Here is a 17,923-nt window from a genome sequence, read left to right on the forward strand (position 1 = left end):
GAAGGGGCGCTGGTTCCTACTCAGTAAGCCGTGAATCCACTTCTCAGGCAGGGAAATGTTCTGCTGCCATTTATATAAATGGAACTTAAATCCTCTTCACAACAGATCATTTCAATATACTAAGTAGGATGGCTCAATTCACATAGTAATAAACAGTACAAAGGGAAGGTTCTATCTAGAATGAAATGTTATTCTCCTTCCTGAGAATCTGCAGATATTGGAGTAATCACCCACATATGATAGAACAGTAATTATTATTACATGAAATTCAGGGAGAGACTGGAAATATAATTATAAAATAATTTCTGGTATATAGAGACATCCCTAAGTACTTTATTGGACTAAGGTATGACAGTTGTATGGAATCTATGTATTCTTAAATATATATGTGTGTGGTACTTTTCTTACACTAAAATGATGATGTGCTACAGTCAGTGTTATCTCTTTTTACTGTATCATTTTATTTCAATGACTGGAGTTTGTCTGAGAGTGTTGGATGGTGACAATGTACATGTAACGGTGATACATGTAGAAGTATTTGAAGGTGACATTATGCCTGTATTTATAGAACATATTCATATACTTCCAGCAAGTAAAGCACAGCTACACAGGACCGCTGCATGCAGACTGATTAATGCTGCAGCCATCTTGCCACACACAATAGAACAATATGAATTTAGTTTTGTACATCATATGCTATTATTGTGTACGGCCCCATAGGAATCTGCACACATTAATAGAACACTTGTGCATGAATTACTAATTGGTGGACATTTGTATTTTTTGTCCAAACACAATGTGTACTTTTGTACTTTGTCCCTAGTAACATTGTATCTGGAAATATCACTATTTTCTGACTCAGAATAATTCCTCCTATTCTATTATTATTATTATTAATATTTATTTATAAGGCGCTACAAGGCATCCGCAGCGCCGTACAGAGACAAACAAAATCACAATACAATGGGAGACAGCACAGTACAGTAAACACAGCAACTCAGTACGCTCAATGCACAGCTAGAGAGGGCGGGGAAAGGGGAGGGAGGATCCGAAAACGACGGGGCCCAAGAAGGGGGGCGCGGAAGACAGGGAGACCCCCAGGGGGGAGGAGGGAGCGAAAGTGGACGTGGGGTGGAGGACCTTTGAGGAGGAGGGCTAAGTAGCTGGAGAGCAGAGTTAGAAGTGGTGGAAACAGGAGGAGAGATGGCCCTGCTCAGAGGAGCGTACAATCTAAGGGGAGGGGTGGACAGACAGAGACACGCAGGGGAGAGAGGGAGAGTAGGGGGACAGAGGCAGAAGATAAGGTAGGAAGTTAAGTGGGAGACAGAAAGGCTTTAAGAAAAAGGTGGGTTTTTAGGGCCCGTTTGAAGCCGGACAGATTAGGGGAAGTTCTGATGGAGGGAGGGAGCTTGTTCCAGTGGAGGGGGGCAGCGCGGGCGAAGTCATGGATACGCGCGTGGGAGGAGGTTATAAGGGGGGAAGAGAGGCGACGGTCAGAGGCAGAACGGAGAGGGCGGGATGGAGCATGAATAGAGAGGAGGGTGGAAATGTAGGGCGCAGTGGAGTTGGCGAGGGCCTTGTAGGTGAGTGTGAGGAGCTTAAAGAGGATTCTGAAGGGGAATGGGAGCCAGTGAAGGGCTAGGTAGAGGGGGGAGACAAAAGAGGAGCGGCGAGAGAGGAAAATAAGCCTAGCTGCAGCGTTAAGGACGGATCGAAGGGGATCGAGATGAGAGTGGGGGAGGCCAGTGAGGAGGAGGTTGCAGTAGTCCAGGCGGGAGATGATCAGAGAGTGGATAAGGCATTTGGTGGCATCTTGGGAGAGGAAGGGCCGGATGCGAGCGATGTTGCGCAGCTGGAAGCGGCAGGATTTAGCAAGAGAGAGGATGTGGGGGCCAAAGGAGAGAGAGGAGTCGAGGATGACACCAAGGCAGCGAAGTTGGGGGACAGGTGAGATAGAGGTATTGTTGACAGTGATGGAGAGGTCAGAAGGGGATGGGGTATGAGAGGGAGGAAAAACTATGAGCTCAGTTTTGGCAAGGTTAAGTTTGAGGAATCGAGAGGACATCCAGGAGGAGATGGCAGAGAGGCAGGCGGACACCCTAGAGAGGAGGGAGGGAGAGAGATCAGGAGAGGAGAGGTATAGTTGAGTGTCATCAGCGTAAAGGTGGTAGCTGAAGCCGAAGGAGCTGATGAGTTCACCCAGGGAGGAGGTGTATAGAGAGAAGAGTAAGGGTCCCAGAACAGAGCCCTGAGGGACCCCAACTGGAAGGGTGGATGGGGGGGAGTTAGACCCAGAGGTGGTGACAGAGAAGGAACGGTGAGTAAGGTAAGAGGTGAACCAGGACAGGACTGGGCCGGAGAGGCCGAAAGACTGGAGGGTGTGAAGGAGGAGGGGGTGGTCAACGGTGTCAAAGGCTGCAGAGAGGTCAAGGAGGATGAGAAGGGAGAAGTGGCCCCTGGCTTTTGCAGAGAGGAGGTCATTGGTGACTTTAGCCAGGGCAGTTTCAGTGGAGTGGAGGGGGCGGAAACCAGACTGGAGAGGATCAAGGAGGGAGTATTCAGAAAGGTAGGAGGTGAGACGGCTGCAGACGAGCCTCTCAAGAATTTTGGAGGCAAAAGGGAGAAGAGATATGGGGCGATAGTTCGAGAGAGAAGTGGGGTCGAGATTAGGTTTCTTAAGAATGGGGGATACGAGAGCATGTTTGAAGGAGGAGGGGAAGATGCCAGTGGAGAGGGAGAGATTAAAGAGGTGAGCGAGGTGGGAGCAGGTGGTGGGGGAAAGGGAGCGAAGAAGGTGGGAGAGGATGGGATCCAGGGGACAGGTAGTAGGGGGGGGAGGAAGAAATGAGAGAGTGGACTTCCTCGCCGGTGGTGGGACGGAAGGAGTGGAGGGGAAGGTGGTTGGGGGGGGAGGACAGAAGAGTGGGAGGGGTGGAAGAGAGAATGGAGGAGGAGATTTCAAGTCGGATGGCCTCGATTTTAGAGGAGAAGAAGGAGGCGAAATCAGAGGCAGTCAGGGAGGAGGGGGTGGGGGGGAGGGGAGGGGGCCAGGAGAGTGCTGAAGGTGGCAAAGAGGCGGCGGGGGTTAGAGGACTGGGAAGAGATGAGGGATTTAAAGAAAGATTGTTTAGCGAGTGAGAGGGCAGAGCTGTAGGATGAAAGGATGAATTTAAAGTGGAGGAAGTCAGCCAGGGAGCGGGATTTTCTCCAGTGACGTTCGGCGGAACGGGAGCATTTTTGGAGGAAGCGGGTAAATTTGGAGTGCCAGGGTTGGGGTTTGGAGCAGCGGGGGTGGACGGAGTGGGCAGGGGCGACCGCGTCCAGAGCGGAGGTGAGGGTGTGATTGTAGAGGGAGACCGCCTGGTTGGGGCAGGCCTGGGAGGAAAGGGGAGAAAGGAGGGTATCGAGAGAGGAGGACAGAGAGGCAGGGTCAAGAGCATCGAGGTTGCGTATGGACAGAGTAGGTTTGGGCAGGGGGGGGGGGGGAGCAGGAGAAGAGGAGAGAGAGAAGGAGAGGATATGGTGGTCGGATAGAGGAAAGGGAGAGATGGAGAAGTCGGAGAGATTACATAGGTAGGAGAAGACAAGATCAAGGGAGTGACCAAGGCAGTGGGTAGAGGAGGAGGTCCATTGGGTGAGACCAAGGGAGGAAGAGATAAGTTCTATATACTGAATTCTCAGAGCTACACTGAACAACTGACAAGAAATACAAGTAGTAATAAAGAGGGACAACATACATCAAGTCCTATTACAAAGGCCAATTACAAGAATGGTGAGGATAACTAAAGGTAACAAGGGTAGGAAGAGCGAGGGGAGAATGAGGAAGGGCCCTGCTTGTGAGAACATGATCCCGATCACCCCATGCAGGACTCCTACCATGTGCTTGGTCCCCGCATACAACCAGCCCACCATGTGCGGTCAGTCAGTATGGGACCCCTTAATGTGTAGGAAAAAGAGAATACAACAGTAGAGAGTATATAACTTCCAAAGCTACACTTTGTTCTATTGCCCATCCCGGCTGTAACTGATCATGTGTCTCCTGGTAATTAGCTGCAGCTGGACATATTATCACCCCATTTACTAACAGCTGCTGGTGACAGTGTTGTGGTTCTCGTGCCCTGATAGTGACAAGGAGAGAGGCTGCCTTCATGATTAGTCCCGTCTATATAATGACTGCTTCCACTGAGACAGACACAATTGAAATTCACCACGTGGGCAGCAGAGTGTGGTAACATTGTATACAGGAAAGTCCCCGATCTGTGGGCTGGTCCTGGGGTCTTTCTCTGATCATGTGACGCTCAGATAGCGGCCGCCTACGGGTAAATTTCATCCTCTCCATAAAACAAAGCCAGAAAGGATTAAGGTGGTATTAATTCCAAATTCATTAATGCCATGTGGGAATCGATCGGCTGTAACAGATATCCCACTTAATGGGAATGGATTAACAAAATGTAAGAGCATGTGACAAAGAACATCCACTTTCTGGTGACTGACCAACGCTGTATGTAATATATATATATATATATATATATATATATATATATATATATATATATATATATATATACACACATGCATAGAAGAAATCCATTCCCTTCTTCTTACTGCCAACACAGGTATATATTGGCCTATCCTGTTAACCCTTAAAGGTGATGTGCTCATTTAGGGGGCCAGACTGATTTTCACAATTTAGTGCTGCGTCATAATTTATATTTGTTTTTGTACCTTTGTACATATTAAGCAAAAATAAATATGGAAGGTTGTATTGCTGGATCTTGCATCACCAGAAGCACTGCCATGAAACAGCCTGTTCTGCCGCTAAACTCGGCTAATGGCGCTGTAGGAAAGTGTCTCTGCTTCCCGCGGGAAATACAATATAAAAGAGCCTCTAGAGATCACGGTCTTTGGGGCACATTTATCAATGTTCGGCAAAAGTGAGAAATAGTTATCAATCCTTATCGCATGGATAAGGATTGAACTATTTCTTAAATTTATGAACAACAGATCACAGAAACAGCAGTTCCGAAAAACTGCTGTTTCTGTGGTAAAAAAAAAAAAAATCACACTTACCTCCCTCTTCGGACGCGCTGTCTCCGGATCTCCTCCTCGTTCTCTTCATTCTTCAATTGCGCATGTGCAGTTCCAAGAACTGGACATGTGCAGAAAGATCCCCTCTCTGTCTCTGCAACTATCATTGCAGAGAGAGAGCGGTGAGTGACAGGGAGGGATCATGTGATCCTTCCACACATGCGCTGTACAGCTATGCTCTTCGGAGCAGAGCTGACAGCACTGAAATCATCATTTATTTATATAACTAATTACGCAGTGCTGTACAGAGAACTCACTCACATCAGTCTCTGCGCCATTGGAGCTTACAATCTAAATCGCCTAACATACACACACATAGACCAAGAGATACTCAGGGCAATTTTAATAGCAGCCAATTAACCTATTAGTATGTTTTTGGCGTGTGGGAGGAAACCGGAGCAAACCGAGGAAACCCACACAAACATGGGGAGAACATACAAACTCCAGACAGATAAGGCCATGGTTGGGAATCAAATTCATAAACCCAGTTCTGTGAGAAGTGCTAACCACTGAGCCACCTGTGCTGCTCATAAAAAAAAAGGTGTATTCATCACAAGTTCTGGTATTTCATCATAAGTCCTGCTACATGGGGGTATTCCCACGGAGGAAGGAGAATTTTTGACAAATTAGGGACAGATGCAAGTAGTGTGCTTGGATGAGGGACCAGCAGGAGGTGACATTGTTATTGTGGCACAATTATAGGCATAAGATGGTACCAAGATGTGTTGTGTATAGATTTGTATCTTACACACAGAGGCAGAGTAAGGGTGTAATAACATGAGTGCCGCTCAGACCCCCGAGATCTACTACTGCTCCCCGCCAGCCCCATCTGTCTGCTTGCTTATTGATACTGCTCCATACATTAGTGGCACGGCTATATTATATCAACATTCCCATTGTATTTATAAAGCAGTAAATCATGGATGTCGGGGTGTTTTTATGTCATTATATTTTATATGGAAAATGTGACTTTTAATAACACAGTCCAGACACGGTCCTCTCTTCATACCTTATACATAGATAGGTCAGACATATCTAGAGATACCGGCCCTGCTGCTTCATATCTCTGTGATCTACTTATTCATCTACATAAATGGTCTGGAGACATAGAGCTTGCACTCTTCTCATCGGGACATTACGTCAGTCTACATACTAATAATAATAATGTCATTTCCAGCAAATTGTGTACTATTTATTGGTGAGAGACGAGGATGTAGAATGAGGGTAACACCTTTGCAGTATATTAACACCAATATGGATTGTGCTGACAGAACATTGCGCCCATCCTGGGACGACGTTTAAGGCTTTGATTGAAAAGAGACATTCTGTTATGGTGTGAAAATGTATTTATCAGTACAGAAAATGTCCATTGTTTATCCTCTGTATCATATGGAAGAAAATCATTGGTCAATGTATGATTTATGCTGAATGGCTGAATCAGAAATAACTTATTGGAGATATTTATTTTAATTAGGAGTGCAATGCACCTCTGTATATCATTGCAAATTTACTTATCTTTTTATATTGGTATGTGGTTTGTATGGAAAGGCATGGACTTCTGAGACAGTATGTCATGTTTGGGCTTTGCAACTGTCTAGGGACAGGTAATCTCTAGTTAATTAGACCTTTTTATCGCTAAGTGACAAAAACATCTGTTGAGCCTGAAAGACAGGAGGAGGTAATTATTAAACTCCCTATGCAAGTGATGAATGTAAATTTTGCAAGTTAAATTGTATTCAAAGCAAGAGTATAGAAATGTTATACCCAATGGTAAACATTCAATAAAAACGTAGTGGCACCGCTAGCAGCTATGTAAAAAGGTGTTAAACCCCCCTCCAGGCTGACTTCTGTATAGGCTGCATGAAGCACTTGGATTGGTTAGAGGCACAGAAGGCTGGATTACCTCCTGCCAGGGCATCTGTGTAAATCTGTATAAAAAGGTGCAGCTCTGGCCAGTGTGATAAGCCAGGGGGAACCATCCATAGCAACCCTGATCTAAAGGAAGAGATCAGGGGTACTAATCCAGGTGTACCAGGAAGGGGGTACACTAGGGAGAGTTACCCAGAAGGATACGGTTCTAGGTGCCGCTAAGGAGTCTAGTGGTGAGAGCAGCAAAAGCCCCTTCTACTACGATTAGAAGGTGCATTCGGGCTAAAGAAAGGGGATGGTGCAAGCCCAGCCGATCCCCAGCAACACATGGACAGGGTGGCATAGGAGGTCCATCCTGTCACACTATAGTAAAAAGGAAAACATATATACAATACATGTGATGATTAATTTTACACTTTATTTGTAAAATATATGGTTTATTTAAACAACACTGACAATACATTTTTGTTTCATTTTCTGACCATTGTCCACAGTGACACCTGATAAAGAGGTCATGGAGTACAGAAATCAGAAGGATTATAAAGCATGAAGCTGGACAGTGCCGGACATGATTTACATGCTGGACACTCTGCTGATTTCATGAAGAGGGGGGAGAGTGGAGATATCAGCCAGGCTCCTGTGTATCACTGTACAACTACAGGGATCCACATCTGCTGGGTGTAATACGTAATAATGTTACTGACTGTCCGTGTATAATTCATATATGTCCCCCATGACCTTACACCTACCACTGAATTTCCCATTACTTTACCTTCATCTCAGGATGAATTTAGTGTAATACATATAATACCTATTTTCTATGGAGGTGATGCAGAGATTGCCATTATCTCCTCCCAGAGCCCTCCTTTCAGTCTTATTCAGGTGTGACACTCCTCTCACAACACAATAACTTGGGTGGGGACATTGTCCACCTCGTTATTTCTCTGCTGCCTGACAACACTCTACAGCATATGCCGTAGCTCTCAATGGATCCATATGCGTAACAAAGTCATTAAAGCCCTTACTTAGCCCATGATTAAACACTACATTAATAATATACACAATATAAAATAAATAATATGCACATTGAGTAGAGTTCAGACTCAGACCTATAAATACAGCCCTAGACATCACTCGGAGCAGCTGTGAGGTTGAGGAATAACTCTGTCCCCTGAAATAGGCAAAATGATGGTAGACAACACAGTGCCAATTGCACGCTGACATAGCAGTGATTCCTGGACCAATGACCGGCACTCTGGCAATATATCTGTGTGTTTTACTTGTTTGGGTTCTTCTTTTAATATACTTTTTTTTAAAACTAGTGAAACTGAAAGTCGAAATCTGAATGACAGAGACTGGCCCATGAAGAGGTAAATTAATATTTACCGCTCGGGGCTGTTATAACTTGGCTGCCCCAGACATAATTTCTGATAAATACAGGCGATGAGTGACTACTGTACCCCCATGATGGTAATGATTAGTCCCTATCGTATCATTCTTCCTATTTATACACTATATGGACAAAGTACTTGGCCGCACCTGTTAATTATTGAATTGAGGTGCTTCAATTAGACCTGGGGGTAAATGTATCAATATGCGGGTTCTTCAACACCCGCGTGTTCAGCCTCTTGGCGATTAAATTTCAAGCGGCGCTGCCTTGTAAAGGGTTAACTTCCCTTTACAAGGCAGCGCCGCTTGAAATTTAATCGCGGAAAAGGCTGAACACGCGGGTGTTGAAGAACCCGCATATTGATACATTTACCCCCTGTTGTCAGATGTGTATAAAATCCAGCACCTAGCCATGCAGTCTCCATTTATAAACATTTGTCATTCTGAAGAGCTCAGTGACACCAAGCGTGGTACTGTGATAGATGCCACCTTTACAATAGGATGGTTTGTGAAATTTTATCCCTGCTGGATATTCCACGGTCAACTGTAAGTGATATTATTAGTGGAAGCGTTTAAGAACAACAACAACTAAGCCACGAAGCGGAAGACCACGTAAAATCACAAAGCTGGGTCAATGACTGCTAAGACGCATGGTGTGTAAAAGTCACCAATGCTCTGCTGATTCCATAGCTGAAGAGTTCCGAACTTCCACTACCATTAATATAAGCACAAAAAGTGTGCGGCGGGAGCTTAATGGATGGGTTTCCATGGCCGAACAGCTGCATGCAGCCTCACATCACCAAGACTAAAGCCAAGCATCGGATGGAGTGATGTAAAGCACACAGACACTGGACTGTGGAGCAGTGGAAACGTATTCTGTGGAGTGAGGAATCACGCTTCTCTGTTTGGCAGTCAGATGGACGAGTCTGGATTTGGTGGATGCCGGGAGAACGTTACCTGTCTGACTGCATTATGCCAACTGTGAAGTGTTGTGAAGGAGGAATAATGATATGGGGCTGTTTTTCAGGGTTTGGGCTAGGCCCCTTCTCTCCAGTGAAGGACAATCTTAATGCTCCGCCGCATACCAAGTCATTTTGGACAATGCTATGCTTCCAACTTTGTAACAACAGTTTGGAAAAGGCCCTTTTCTATTCCAACATGACTGTGCCCCAGTGCACAAAGCAAGGACATGGTTTGATGAGATAGATGTGGAAGAACTTGACTGGCCCGCACAAAGCCCTGACCTCAACTCCATAGAACACGTTTTGGATGGACTGGAATGGAGATTGCGAGCCAGGACTTCTCCTCCAACATCAGTGTCTGACCTCATAAATGCTCTACAGAATGAATGGGCACAAATTCCCCACAGAAACACTCCAACATCTTGTGGAAAGTCTTCCAAGAAGAGTGGAAGCTGTTATCACTGCAAAAGGGAACCAACTCCATAATACAGTATATGTGAATACAACAGTCCCTGTTGGTTTAATGGTCAAACGTTTGAATACTTTTGTCTATATAGTGTATGTATTTGTATAGAATAAGAGACACTTCTGTGCTTGCCCTTGTATTTGTGTTATTATATAATATGGTGCATCTTAGGAAGAGGAAGGGGGCATATTACACATTGATGGCTGCAGCCAGTCAGTGTTTATCTGTAAATCAGCCACTAGAACATTTCTATGATGTTGTATGTGGAGAGTCATAGGAACGGTGGCTTGTTTAGGACTCATGGAACATTTCCCTCAGCTGACAGGAAGGTCACACACTGCGGAGCGTCACAGACGCACAATAGTTCTGGCTGTGCATTGTGCCCCATGTGTATAGCTGTAAATACAGACACTGCAGCACAATATCTCCTGTTTTATTATCAGCCACTGTGCAATGCTTCATGTATTTAGGATATAATGGAGAGTGCAGCTTAACCCTGCTTAGTTAGGTCCTTCATTACATTTCTTTACAATTCTTTCAAGGTTCCTGGAATAGGATCATCTGTCTAACAGACGCCTCCTTTGTCATTTGTGTCTATCCTGCTGCCAGATCAGAGATAAGATTCAGAGACGGATCTGATCCTAATATTTCCATTTCTTATATTCTTGGTGTAAAGTGCACAAATCGGACACCAAGAGCGGTTTTTCTCTTGTTGAATTCATGGCAGAAGATCCGATGTGTGATCATGTGAGTCTCACCAAAGCCTCAGTCACCAAATAACTTGTTTCTGCATTTTATTATTAGCAGCACAGCCAGAAAGAACAACAGCGTTTTAATGGGCTTGAAATGGCCACTTACAAAGATGTAACACACAATCCAGCAACACAAGAGCATCAATATGAAGCTGAGATCTCCCCAGAGTATCGCTTCTATGCAGAGATCATCACTTAGTAGTTATCCAGATCCAGTATATAAGACAATACTTCACATATTAAATAGAACACTCACAATTTACAGTTGTTTGATAAGTTTAAATCCATAAATACCTTCAATACAACATACTAGCAGACACTAAGACATTTATAGTGTGCACAACGCTGGCAAATATCAGGGTGCAAATTTTTTTTTTATTTAGATACTTTTTTAACTCTACTCCCCGCTCCTTCATCCCTCCACACACTCTAAGAAGGATTCTGTCCTTGAGATGTCCTTCAATTTTGGGAACTGTTTGTTTTCATTATCACCTTGTATTTAAACGCCTGGATTGGTCATACCCTTCCTGCAGATCTGAGCAGGGGACGATGTACAGACAATGGGGGGCAGGCAATGTTTGCTAATCACACTCATACTGCAATTACTGTACATAAACTTATTTTCTCCGTTACAGGACATGAAATATGAAATCTATTGCAGGCTAATACTTTCCATAGAGGCAGTTCCTGTGTAATTTATCTGTATTATGCAATAAAAGTCAGGTATTTAGGCCAGACTTGTTCTATTCCTGGTCAGCATTTTGTCACTTGTTAAATAACTTTATTTGCCTTCTGGAAAATAGTGTTGGTTACTATGAAGAATGAGGATATGAGCCTGTAGTGTAGTTACAAAGTAATTCGGTAATCTTTCATGGTTATCCTACAACTTTGTTCAGAAGGAAAATAAGGATATTTAAGAAGCTGACCAGGAATGGAATAGAAGTGATGGAAATGAGTGGATTCTCCTGTCCACTAATCCAGCCTAGTGATGTCCTCAGTCTTGTCCCAGTCACATATCAGGAAAGCAATGCCCAGACCTGTTTATTACACTGCTGTCATTCCAGACATACAAGTAGATAGAAAATGGAACAGAGACTGACAAAACAAGCCGGAAAATTGCTTCTGCAAGATGGTCCCAGACGCCAGCCATCTGCTCAGAAATAAGAAAGAAGATTTAGAAGGAAGGACAGTGGGTTCTGGGCACAGAGAACCTATTAGGAGGTCATAACACAGCAAATCATCCTTCAGATTCAGTGCTAGTGTTTGCAAATCCTTTTCTAAGTGAACACAGATCTCAATCAGTGGCTGAGCGAGGACCAATCTTATCCAATCTGCCTATTCTGCACCTGCTCGCCTGACGGGTAGAGTTATTCAGCCTTTGCTGACGTAGTGGTCCTGCCAGAGCTATGGGAGATGGACAGGAAAGTATGATTGATTTACTGGCACACCCACCCACTACTCAGAAAAGCAGCCTGGTTGGGTGGGTATCTAAGAAGGATTCCTTATAACATGAACAAGCAGCACTATATAATTACATGGAGTGCTGGTAGGCCATTGCCAGCCTCTTCAGAGACGTTTCTGTAGTGAAAACATTGTGGCACATGACCCTGACAAACACATTGTGTCACACTAATTGTTCAGCTCTGCACACCTTTACATTCACATTACTGGTGACAATAGGGGGCATAAAGTCTATGGAGAACAGGTGTGAGGGGGATGGAGGAATATAGCAATAGAATATTAGTGCAGAAGAAGACGGGGGCTAATCTATAAGGCTTCATATAACTTGCAATCCACTATTATAAGAGACATCATTCTAAGAGATCCTTAATTAGCACAATTATTGCATTGTTTCTTTACTGATTTGTATTTCTTCAACCTGTCACCATGAATCATGTTTTTATCAGCAGTAAATGGTAAAATCACTTGCTGTCTGCTCCAGAAATCATACAACGGTACAAGAGACTACTTTACTTGTCAGCACTTGCTGATGCTATGACAAGAAGATGAGCGTTGTAATAATGACATTCCCCTGCATGATGCTGCCATTGTCTCTCCTTAGGACACCCAAGCCCATTCCTCTTTCAGGACTTTGGTTTAGTCATTTATGGATTACAACCCTTCTTGGCCTCCAGAAATAATTTGGTGCTATCCATAAGCAGGTGCCTGCAGGGTCTGAATGAAGCCTTCTCATACCTATGAAAAGCCATTGGACCCCGGAAAGTGTATCTTGAAAAGGAAACAGTTTGGAACCCTGTGCAATGAAGATGACCACTTGGGTATGATTGATTTATTATATTTATACTAATACTTGCATTACTTTGTGACCTGTGACTAGGGAGAATCCACTCATTTCCATCGCTTCTATTCCATTCCTGGTCAGCTCCTGGTCAGCTTCTTAAATATCCCTATTTTCCTTCTGAACAATGTCGTAGGATAACCATGATAATAATTTCCCACCCACGGTGATGGAAGCTCCCTTGACCCCAACTTACCTCATGCACAGCTCCCTCCCTCCCCAAATCCACATACACACAGCTTCATATAAATACTCTCAAACCAATCCACTTCTCGTCTTCCCTAGAAATACGATAACACACTCACTTCAGCCTTAGACAATGCAGCTGCATCCACCATATATACTCCCCGATGACCTATGGCTCATCAAACACACCTGCCAACAGCAAAAGGGCTTCTGCACTGGTCAGTGCCCCTACATGAAATCTCACTTCCTCCGGTATAAATTCATCCTATCATCTTGCCCTATAATCCTTTCACTTTCCTATCAAACATACTTCACTTCTCTAATATCGACCCAGTCCTTTAACCCCAAAACTTATTTGCATCTATCAACTTGTTTCTCTGCCCACCTGCACCACATCCCCCTTCCTTCATCACAGCTCAAAGAAAAAGTCAACATCATTCAACAGGCTCTTCCACCATGTCAGAACCTGCAGGCTCTACACACTGTCTCCCACACTCCCCAATCCAGTTCATTCTCCCCCATAACCAAGGACAAAGTCTCTGCACTTATCTCACCCGACAAACTCCTCTTCAATGCTTTTTCTGTTAAACTTTTCCACTCCCTCACCCCCACTGCATGTCCTCCTGTTTCTCTCCAATGGCACATTCACATTGTCTTTAAAAACATGCTTATCTCACCAATCCTAAAGAAAACAACTCTCTTCTGGACCTTTCCTTTTCTCACTATAACCTTTTTTCTTTGGAAACTAATTTCCTCCAGTACCACCTCAACGCTGGCGACACCCAAATCTACCTCTCCTCACCTGACCTTTCCATTCTCTACTACTATGCAAATACCTTCCCTGGTTCTCCATATCCTCAAGAATCCAATTCAAATGAGTTACCCTCATCTACATAGCCCTCTACATCTGAAACTTCATACATCTCTTACCTCATCTCAAAATACTTCACTTCCTCTGAAAATGGTCTGACTTGTTCCTTGCTTTATCTCACTCCAGCCTATAGGAATACTTCTGTGCTACCCACCAATGACATTTTCTACCACACCTAATCAGCCTTTAAAACTTTAAACACACTGTGAAAATCCACCTCTTTATTATAGGTTACCTATCACACTGGTACACACTCACACCTTCCCTACTCCCTCCTATACTACTCACACATTCCCTACTCCCTCCTATACTACTCACACCTTCCCTACTCCCTCCTATACTACTCACACCTTCCCTACTCCCTCCTATACTACTCACACCTTCCCTACTCCCTCTTATACTACTCACACTGGTACACACTAACAGCTTCCCCACTCCCACCTATACTACTCACACTGGTACACACTCACACCTTCCCTACTCCCACCTATACTACTCACACTAGTACACCCTCACACCTTCCCTACTCCCTCCTATACTACTCACACTAGTACACCCTCACACCTTCCCTACTCCCTCCTATACTACTCACACTGGTACACCCTCACACCTTCCCTACTCCCTCCTATACTACTCACACCTTCCCTACTCCCTCCTATACTACTCACACTGGTACACCCTCACACTTACCCTACTCCCTCCTATACTACTCACACCTTCCCTACTCCCTCCTATACTACTCACACCTTCCCTACTCCCTCTTATACTACTCACACTGGTACACACTCACACCTACCTTACTCACACCTATACTACTCGCACTAGTACACCCTCACACCTTCCCTATTCCCTCTTATACTACTCACACTGGTACACACTCACACCTTCCCTACTCCCTCTTATACTACTCACACTGGTACACACTCACACCTTCCCTACTCCCACCTATACTACTCACACTGGTACACCCTCACACCTTCCCTACTCCCTCTTATACTACTCACACTGGTACACACTCACACCTTCCCTACTCCCACCTATACTACTCACACTGGTACACCCTCACACCTTCCCTACTCCCTCCTATACTACTCACACTAGTACACCTTCCCTACTCCCTCCTATACTACTCACACTGGTACACCCTCACACCTTCCCTACTCCCTCCTATACTACTCACACTAGTACACCTTCCCTACTCCCTCTTATACTACTCACACTGGTACACCCTCACACCTTCCCTACTCCCTCCTATACTACTCACACTGGTACACCCTCACACTTACCCTACTCCCCTCCTATACTACTCACACTGGTACACCCTCACACTTACCCTACTCCCCTCCTATACTACTCACACTGATACACCTTCCCTACTCCCCTCCTATACTACTCACACTGATACACCTTCCCTACTCCCCTCCTATACTACTCACACTGGTACACCCTCACACCTTCCCTACTCACACTGGTACACATACAGTGCAAAATGTCTAATTCCACAAGCTACTGAGTGGGTGAAGTATAACATATAAATATGTCATTTGTTTTCCAAACCTTCTGATGAAGAATTCATAGGTAAGCAATCTGCAGCTCTATAGTATCCACTGTGGGTGCCCATGCTCATACCAGCGCTTTGACTTATGCCCCCACCTTTATTGGCATAAGGGGAGAGGGACCCTGTACTGTTGTCCTGGATTTATCGTGGGCCGGCCCTAGGTCCTTCCTGTCTGCTTGTGGAGGCTATTTAGGTAATGTGAGGGATATTCATTCAATGTAGCAGCTTGTGAGAATATGAATTTAATATGGGGACTCATTCTATTAAATGAGAGTTAATGAAATGTGGGGTTGGTGAGGGCTATTAATATATAGGAGGGGCTTGTAATGCAATGCGTAGTGTCTGTATTAAATGCAGGGGCTAATAGTTTAATGATAGTGTTAGTTAGTTTAAAAGAGACCAGTTTATTAAATGTGGGTATTATTGATTTAATGTCAGGACTTGCTGGCGGGAAGGAGGTTGAGAGTGTTTACTCGTTGCTCAGTTTTCCAAGAAATGAATAGTACAAGACAGGTTCTGGCCAAGCAGTAACAAAGCCTACTTTCATTGGACCAATATGGGGTTGTTAATTACACACTTTCCAGGTTCTGTGCAGCAGATAAAAGCCCAAAAGTACAAACATACACGTTTACATGCATAGCTGCAGACAATTGCTTCAGCTGTTATTAATAGCAACCCCCTTGTAAATAAATAGAAAGATTGTAATACAATGAGAACTCCCTAGGAGAAAACATGCAAGTAATACAATTAAAATCAGCAATTGAACATAAATAAAATATATCAGCCCTGATGGGGTTATATCAGCAGGTCAAGGACAATATAATATATGTTTAAGGGTAAAGGTAGAATATATAAACAAAAAAATAATAAAGTTGTTAAAAAAATAAAAATATTAAGTCTCCTCGGTTTTACAAGGAAGGTGCTTGAAAATATACCCTATAAACAGAATGCTATGAATAACATTTTATGGGAAAAGCTTAAGTGGATCACCATCAATTTTCTTATTTATTCCGGTATTTTCACCAAGCCCCAATACACAGATTCCTCCCGTAATCTATCAACTGCTGCTTTGCTCAGATATAAACCTCTCTCCACTTTCTCCAACTAGGACTGATGGAGCTGGATCCACACAACATGGGCCTCCGAGCACTCCCAAAGTACTGGGATTATACAGCATACAGACTCAGCACCTTATATACCCAGAGCTGGACGTTACAGTCATGAAGAAATGTCACTGTTCCTGCCATTTTAATTGTGCATAAATCTCACACTGACAATGCTGTGACGTTCTGCTTTTAAGTAGAAGTCAACCCACAGTCAGAGCCCAGACGAGACATTGTGAATCTTCCTTACATCAATCATAGAGACTGGACAGAAATCCCAGCATCTGGAGCCAGGTTAGAGAAGCTACAATGGATGTGTAAACATTGGGCTGGTGGAGACAGACACATCGGGATATAGCCGACTTATTGCTGCATTCAGCTTCCAATACATGACATTTACTAATCTTCTGTCAAACCATGTAAATATATCGCAAGTTATTAGTTCAAGTGTGGTTCTCACGTGAGGATCTTTGTAGAGTGTAGACTATACACAGTAATGTGACTCATTCTGCAGCCAATGCAAAAACAAGATTAAGTTTAGTGGGACATTCAACAGTGCACAATACGGAAGAAATAACGTCACCTGCACATGTTGTGAGATGGCGGCAATCAGTGCTGCCATTAGGACTTCTTTTAAGCCATTTACGTGCTTTTTATTCAGGAAAGTATATTTATATATGTGCATAAACCATATGAACATCTACAAATGTGACATGAAATAAAGGCAGGGGGGGGAGACTCGGCTCAGCAGCCTATTTTAAAGGAACGCAGGTGGCACAGTGCCCCAGCCCAAGGTAGCCCATTATGGGACCGGTCCGGGGGGCAGATGCCCCCTGCCACCCAGGCCAGCCTGCCCCTGTCTGACGGGCATTTCTGGAGAATGTGGAAAGGATGAATAGTGTCAGCCCACTGTCACCAAAACCAGCACTAGGCCAACCAGCCAGGGTGTGTGACACTATAGCAGGGGACACGCAGCGGGGCTGTTCAGCACGTGTGAGGATATCTGATGGCATGTATGGGGCTTTTGGCAGAAGAACCAGCCCTGTGCTGAAAGGACTAGGGCTCTTCCTACACACCTGGGGCGGTTGGTGTAGGGTAATAAGGTGTGTGTACTGTTAGAATACGTGAAAACACCTTTTTAGTTTGTGGAACTACAAGTCCCAGCCAACCCAATCTGCCATTTACAGTCTGGTAGATCTACAAGCACCAGCATACACATGGTAGTCAGAGTAAATAGGTGGCAGGTCAGGCATGTAATGCTGCCTGCTCAGCGGGCACTGGCATGTACGTACATATCTGCAATGCCTGGGTACTATAGCAGTCCTGTGCCTGAATTCAACAGGGCACGGGTCTTGTGATCTGTGTCTTCATGATATTGGA

General features: G+C 44.4%; 2 protein-coding genes across 9 annotated transcripts in view; one reads left to right on the forward strand and one right to left on the reverse strand.

The window, feature by feature from the left end:
* Positions 1–17,923, forward strand: part of NTM (neurotrimin) — a 597,738-nt gene that overhangs the window by 549,318 nt on the left and 30,497 nt on the right. For 2 of the 4 annotated variants that reach the window (XM_075190590.1, XM_075190593.1), the window contains one exon: positions 7,452–7,515. The exons of 1 other annotated variant lie outside the window; for it this stretch is intronic. In XM_075190590.1, coding sequence (XP_075046691.1) covers positions 7,452–7,507 — 56 coding nt within the window. In that variant the 3' untranslated portion in view covers positions 7,508–7,515. Of the gene's footprint in view, positions 1–7,451; positions 7,517–17,923 lie in introns of those variants that run through there. One more of the 4 variants, XM_075190594.1, reaches the window with a different exon arrangement.
* The window catches only part of LOC142107272 (opioid-binding protein/cell adhesion molecule homolog), a 550,917-nt gene that overhangs the window by 28,082 nt on the left and 504,912 nt on the right, over positions 1–17,923 (reverse strand). The gene's annotated exons all lie outside the window — the stretch shown is intronic.

The sequence above is a fragment of the Mixophyes fleayi genome, chromosome 11, assembly GCF_038048845.1.
Source record: "Mixophyes fleayi isolate aMixFle1 chromosome 11, aMixFle1.hap1, whole genome shotgun sequence".
NCBI classification, from domain to species: domain Eukaryota; kingdom Metazoa; phylum Chordata; class Amphibia; order Anura; family Limnodynastidae; genus Mixophyes; species Mixophyes fleayi.